Source organism: Pterocles gutturalis, unplaced genomic scaffold, assembly GCF_000699245.1.
Source record: "Pterocles gutturalis isolate BGI_N339 unplaced genomic scaffold, ASM69924v1 scaffold20655, whole genome shotgun sequence".
Lineage (NCBI taxonomy): Eukaryota > Metazoa > Chordata > Aves > Pterocliformes > Pteroclidae > Pterocles > Pterocles gutturalis.
In genome coordinates, this window is record NW_010146364.1 from 1,768 (window position 1) to 8,378 (window position 6,611).

Here is a 6,611-nt window from a genome sequence, read left to right on the forward strand (position 1 = left end):
TGCCCCACGGGTCACCCTCATAGGTGCAGTAGTAGAAGACGTTGAGGGCCTCCACGGCAGCTGGGCCTCGTTGCTTGTACCCGAAAATGAGGTCGATCCACTCGTGGAGGTGGGCTGAGACGTACTCTGACTCCTGGCCAAGGATGGAGCATCAGGGTGAGCTGGGAATGCTGGGAACGACACCCCCCCCAAGGGGTGGGAGTGGAAGAGGGGTTGGGATGAGCTCCACCATCTCACCAGGGCTTTGCGGTGCTGGTAGATGAAGTCCTCCCGGGAACGTGCCCACCGGGGCAGGACCACGTCGCCCACCTTCTCGTTGGAGAGCTGTAGGCAGCCCAGGTCGAAATCTGAAGGCAGATCATGTAGGGGGTGAGACACCCACCCCTGCTGTGACCCCATGGTGGGGCTGGTGGGTGTCCCCTCACCGTTCTGGTTCTCCAGGAACTCGGGGAAGTAGAAGAACTCAGGGATGAGCTCCTTGACGTCTACAGGGTTCTCCATGCGGGCTTGCCACGCCGCAGGTACCGAGTGGAACTGCCGGTCCGAGCAGTCAAACCTGGTGGCACAGGACACCTGGTTGGAGCCTGTTTGTCCCCCCTGATGTCCCCTCCCTGGGGCCCCCGTGCTGGGAAAAAAACTGCAGCTGGATGTGGAGGGTGGTGAAGGGCTCGGTGCGGATCAGGTAGTGCATGACGCCCGCTGCGTTGGAGTAGTGTGTGCCGTAGTGGAACTTGTCCACGGTGCCCGTGGGGTCCTCGAAGCTCTCATACCTGGGGGAGAGGTGGGGGGAGTCCACCAAGAGCCAGCCAGGCACTCCCCATGTCCCCCATCCTTCATTTTGGGGGTACTCACTTCTCCTTCACATCCCGGGCGTGCCGCTCGTTGGCCACCCCAATGGGCTTGGACAAGTCCCGAAACACGGCTGGGTCAGTGAGGTCGAGGGTCTCCGAGACATAATCCCGTAGGATCCAGGGGAACTGGGTGGGGGTAGGAGGTGGGTGAGGCTTGGGGGGCGGCCTGGGATCACTGGGAGGACAGTGGGGTGGACATGGGGCTCACCACGGGGTACTGGGAGAGGTCGTTGTAGGTGCGCCCCGCTATCGTGTTCAGCTGCATGAGGTACTCAAAGTTGGAGATCTCCCGCAGGACCCATTTCTGGAGGGAAGGGAGGGCAGATGAGATGGGCCAGGGGGCAGGAGAGTGGGAAGACACCTCCACTCCATGGCTGTCCCTGTTCCACAGCTATTTCTGGTCCCGTGGCCATCCCCATCCCATGGCTACCTTGTTGCCGTGGCCATCCCTAGTCCCATGGCCATCCCTGGTCCCATGGCTATCTCTGGTTCCATGGCTGTCCCCATCCCACCACCATGCCGGGTCCCATGGCCATCCCCTTCCCACAGCCATCTCCAGTCCCATGGCCATCCCTGGTCCTACAGCCATCCATGGCCCCATTGTCGTCTCCAACCCATGGCCATCCCTGGTCCCATGGTCATTCATCCCTGGTCCCCTGGTCATCTCCATCCCACATTGGCATCCTTTGCCATCTGAGAAGGTGAGACATGAAGCAAGGGTGGGCAAGGTGGGGCCAGTACCTGAGTGAGCCCCGAGGCTTTCAGAAGCTCCTGGGGCGACCGACTGCCAAAGTAGATCTGGTTGGGGGGACGCAGGCCGAGGATGCAGGAGTACACCTTGTTCCTCACCTGGGGGGATGGCGGGGATGACATGGAGTGGCCAGAGCCTGGGCAGTGCCACGGCCCCTGGGGGGTTCTGGGTGGGAAGGAAAGGGTGCCACCACCTTTTTCTTGAAGTTGAGGAAGTAGTTGGCCTGGTCGATGAAGAAGAGCTCGAGCGCGGAGCGGCGCAGGTTGTAGCGGCGCAGGTGGACCTCGCGCAGGTGGGACAAGGGGCGCTTGAAGTCGTGACCGATCCCTGCCAAGATTGGGATGGGGGTCACAGGGCCCCACAGGCATCACCATCCACCCAGAACCCAATTACCAAGGCAGGGATGGGAGCCAGCATGGGGAGGAGCCCACCCTCAAAACAACCAGCACCCGGCGAGGTGGACCTCAGGGGGAGGTGGGATGGGTGGGGGGCTCCTCAGGATCCCCGAGCAGCACGTGCCGTTACCTCCCTCCGTCTCCTCCTTCTCGCTGCTGCCGTCGTAGAAGTAGACGTGCTGGGTTGTCACCTCCAGGCGTCCAGGGACGACGGCCACTGTCGTGATCAGCTCGCAGTCCTCCGAGACCACCAGCTTCTCCCGTTGGTTCTGCTCCTTGGGCTCAGCCCTGGGTATCACAGGGGGTTGAGGAGACCCTGGTGACACCTCCAGCCTGGGGGAGCTGGTCCCATGGCAGGGGACGGGGACACTCACTGGTTGTCCAGGACAGGGAGGTCCTCCTCGGCCAGTTGGTCATCCTCCAGCTCGCTCACCTTGGCCTCCTTGGCCATGGCGAGCGGGAGGGACTCGGTGGGGTTGTGGAGGTGGTCAGCTCCTGAAACAAGAAGGGGGATCAACAGGCCACTCTGACCCCCATAGCTGGGGGACAAGTCCTCTGAGGGTCTGCCATTCCACCCCACAACCCCAACAAGGTCCAGGACAGCTCCCATTGGTCTCACCCAGGTTGTCCCGTAGGGCACTGGCCTCCAAGTGTTGGTCAAAATTCAGGTTGGGCACCAGCTTCAGCCTCATCCGGGAGTAGGTCTCAGCACCTGACAGCTTCCAGCGAACCTCCGGTGGGTTCCTGGGGAAGAAATGGGGGTGAGGCACCCTGGGGACCCCCAGCCATGCCACCCCTCCCCAGGGACTGAGGTGGGGTCTCACCGGTCAGCCCAGGCAGAGCGGGGAGAGGTGAGGAGGCGACACAGGGACCGCCACTGCTTCAGCACGGTGCTGTGGTGGTTGTTGGCCTGCTTGAGGACGTTGGTGTGCCGGGCGTTTTCTGCCTTGGCGCGCTTGGCCGCCGGCTCCAGCACCAGGTCCTGGTGAGGGAGTGGGAGAGTGAAGTAACAGCAGGGCTGGGGCTTGGGGACATTCCCAAGGCAAGGAGCACGTCCATGGGGTGACGTCCCCAGGGCGAGGAGAACATCCTCAGGATGATGTCTTTGGGGTGAGGAGGACATCCCTGGGATGATGTTCCTGGGATGAGGAGCACATTTCCAGAATGTCCCCAGGATGAGGAGCACAGCCTGAGGACAATATCTCCAGGGTAATGGGTATGTCCACAGGATGACACCCCTGGGATGAAGAGCACATCTCCAAGATTAATATCCCCAGGGTGAGGAGTATGTCTCCAGGATGAGAAGACCTTCCCCAGCATGACATCCCTGGGATGACAAATATATCCTTGGGATGATACCCCCAGGATGAGGAGGATGTCCCCAGGATTAAGAACAAATCCCCAGGATTAATGTTCCTAGAGCGAAGAGCATGTCCCTGGGGTGAGGAGCATGTCACCAGGGTGAGAAGCACATCCCCAGAACAACATGCCCAGGATGATGAGAACATCCCTGGGATGATGTCCCCAGGACAAGGAGCACGTCCCCAGAATGATGTCCCCAGGATGAGGAGCACGTCCCCAGAATGATGTCCCCAGAATGAGGAGGACATCCCCAGGCTGAGGAGCAGGCAGTACCTGGAACATCTTGCGGCTGGCTGCCTTCTCCTGCTCCCGCCGTTGCGAGCTGCTCATCATGGCATCGTAGCAGGCGTTCCAGAAATTGGACATGTGGTCGTGGCTCTTGGCGAAGGTGTCCATCTCAAACTGGGCCATGGTGGGCTGCACCTACCAAGACAAGAGGGGAGTTGTTCGCAGGGCTTGGCACCCACCAACCATCATCCAGGCTATAAGCATCCCTGCCCTGGAGGTCACCCAACCCAGTGGTGACATGGGCACCCCACCGCAGCACTGGACCCATCTCTAAGCCTGAGAAGAAGTTTCCCCAGTGGTGATGCCACCCCAATGCCCCGTGACACCCACGTGCTTCTCAATGAAGCTTCTCCACTCTGGAGTGGTGCAGAAGAGCTGGAAGTCCTCATAGAAAGTTGGGCTGCCGTTGGTGGGGGGCAAGGAGGGCAGGAAGAGCTGCAGCTGCAGGGTCTCGTAGCACTGGTCCATGAGTGTCCGGATGATGGGCACCAACCAGGAGAAAGTCTCCGACTTGGCATCCAATGAGCGTCGCAGGGGGGTCTCCAGTTTGCCCAGTAGGTAGCAAGCCTCATCCTTTTTGGGGGCCGAGGAGGTCTGCAGCAGGCTGTGCAGCTTCACGTACGCCAGCGAGTGCAGCTGGGAAGGGGGGTACATGGGACATCAGATGGGGCCACCTGCCCTGGCCCAAGGGCTGGGGTATCACCCCAAGCTCCCCAGGAAGGGTTGACCCACCTGGGGGTCCTGCAGCAGGATGTAGCCCACCAGGATGCGTAGACCCGTCTGGGCCATCTCCTTGAGGTCGGAGGTGCCGTTGGCCAGGTGGTACCAGACGCCCAGCTTGTCCAGCAGACTGCTCACCCCCTCGTAGATCTGGGGGGGGTCACAGTGAGCCCCCCACCCAGCCCTGCACCCCCCAGCTATCTGGCTGGCTGGGCACAAAGCCACCAGGTCTGTCCCCACCACCCAGCCACCCTTGGGCTGTGCTTGACGTGGGTTTGGGTGATGGGTGGGGGTCAGGATTAGGGTTTGGGGGTAGGGTTAACTGGTTAGGGTTTGGCTTTAGGGTGCTGAGTTGGGGCTTAGGGTGTGGGTTTATGGCAGGGGTGGAGGGTTAGGGTTAAGGGTTAGGACTGGGGTTAGGGCTAGGGGGTACGATTGGGGTTAGGGTTGGGGTCTATAGCAAGGATGTGGGGTTAAGGTTTAGGATTTGGATTTAGATGAGGGTTATGAGTTAAGGTGAGGGTTTGGGGTTTGGGTTTACAGTAAGAGTGTGGAGTTAGGGTTAAGGGTTAAGATCAGGGCCAAGGGTTGGGGTTTATGACAAGGATGTAGGGTTAAGGTTTAGGATTAGGGTTTAGGAGGTATGGTTAGATTGACAGGTGATGAGTTAGGGTTATGGTTTAGGGTTAGGGATTAGGGTACAGGGCTAGGGCTTGGGTTTATGGTAAGGGTGTAGGGTTAAGGTTAAAGTTTAGTATTAGAGGTTAGGGTTTAGGATCAGGGTTAGGGTTTAGAGCAAGGGTGTAGGGTTAGATTTAGAGGTTATGAGTTAGGGATAGGTGTTAGGGTCAGAGCTTAGCATCTAGGGTTAGAGTATAGGATTATATTTATGGTAACAGTGTAGGGCTAGGGTTAAGCGTTAGGGTTAGGGGTTAGGGCTAGGATATAGGATTGGGCTCCACAGTGAGGGTGCAGGGTTAGGGTCAAGGCTTAGGGTTAGAGTTGGGGTTTATGGGAAGGGTTCAGGGCTAAGCTTAAGGTTTACGGTTAGGGTAAGTGTTAGGGTTGGGTTTTATGGCAAGGGCATAGGGCTAGCGTTAAGATTTAGGGTTAGGTTTAGAGGTTAGGGTTGGTTTTACTGGTTATGGGTTTGGGTTTGGGATTAAAGCACAGGTTATTTTCTAAGGTTAGGTTCAACGGCTGCAGGTAGGGGCAGGGTTTAGGGCTAGGGCTAACATCAGGCGTTAGGGGCCATCATTTGTGTTCAGCGCTTGCGTTTGGGATCAGGAAGCCCTGCCTGTGCCCATCCAACCTTCTCGCTCCACAGTGCCTGGTTGTTGTGTCCCTCGGAGAACAAGAAGTCCTGGAGCAGCCGCAGCAGCTTGAGGGCATTGTGGGTGAGCCCGGGCAGGGTGGCTGGTCCCGACTCCTTCAGGTCCGTCAGCGCTGACTCCAGCATCATCTCCAGCAGGCTACGGGAGAATGGACCCACTCCGTAGGGTGGTCCTCCCTTGGGAAGCACCCCACTGGACTCCACTCTGGACTGTGGTAGGACTCACCTCCGCTTGATCTCATCAGGGGGTCGCACCAGCTCGCACGCCGTCCCCAGCTTGGTGAGGACGGAGAAGACCTGCCCACGTTCCCTCCACGCTGTGTCGTCCCAGCCCTCCACCCCACACCAGGTCACCGAGAAGATGATGTTGGTCAAGAGGTTGCAGAGCTCCTCCTCGGGCGTTTGCTGTCAACGGGGAGGAAGGGTGAGAGGTCCGGGTGTCTGGCGTAACCCAGGGTGGTGGGAACGATGGTTTGGGGCTCACCTGGGGGTTGCTGGTGTTGGAGACATTGTCGCTGGGCAGCGTGTCCTGGTAACTGCTCTCATCCAGGACGTTGGAGAGGCTGGAGCTCTTGCGGGCTCGCATCCCGGGGAAGGGTTTGAAGCTCTCCAGGGGTGAGGGGGTGCCAGGGCCGCTGGCGGGGGTCTGTGTGCTGCTCTCGGCCGTGGCCATGGAGCTGGTGCTGGCCAGGTCAAGCCCCAGGTCGAAGGGTGAGGTGGAGAAGGGTGAGAGTGGGTGGTAGACACCATCAAAGGGAGGACCATCACCAGGGTTGGAGGACGAGCGGCTGGCCCGGTCAGAAGAGTCGAAAGACTTGAAGTTGTAGGAGTGGAAGGACTTGGTGCGACCGCTTGGGGATATGGAGTGGTCGGAGAAGCCCTCGGAGAGCTCCTGGTCCGAGGCCTCATAG

At 59.4% G+C, this 6,611-nt stretch overlaps 1 protein-coding gene across 1 annotated transcript in view; it reads right to left on the reverse strand.

The window, feature by feature from the left end:
- Positions 1–6,611, reverse strand: part of NBEAL2 (neurobeachin-like 2) — a gene marked incomplete at both ends in the record, with an annotated part of 16,021 nt that overhangs the window by 1,759 nt on the left and 7,651 nt on the right. Inside the window, 18 exons of the mRNA XM_010085727.1 lie at positions 16–133; positions 238–347; positions 426–563; positions 637–770; positions 853–977; positions 1,060–1,155; positions 1,593–1,700; positions 1,796–1,929; positions 2,128–2,285; positions 2,372–2,492; positions 2,617–2,741; positions 2,822–2,979; positions 3,633–3,782; positions 3,978–4,283; positions 4,380–4,517; positions 5,680–5,839; positions 5,927–6,105; positions 6,185–6,551. Coding sequence (XP_010084029.1) covers positions 16–133; positions 238–347; positions 426–563; positions 637–770; positions 853–977; positions 1,060–1,155; positions 1,593–1,700; positions 1,796–1,929; positions 2,128–2,285; positions 2,372–2,492; positions 2,617–2,741; positions 2,822–2,979; positions 3,633–3,782; positions 3,978–4,283; positions 4,380–4,517; positions 5,680–5,839; positions 5,927–6,105; positions 6,185–6,551 — 2,825 coding nt within the window. The remainder of the gene's footprint in view (positions 1–15; positions 134–237; positions 348–425; positions 564–636; positions 771–852; positions 978–1,059; positions 1,156–1,592; positions 1,701–1,795; positions 1,930–2,127; positions 2,286–2,371; positions 2,493–2,616; positions 2,742–2,821; positions 2,980–3,632; positions 3,783–3,977; positions 4,284–4,379; positions 4,518–5,679; positions 5,840–5,926; positions 6,106–6,184; positions 6,552–6,611) is intronic.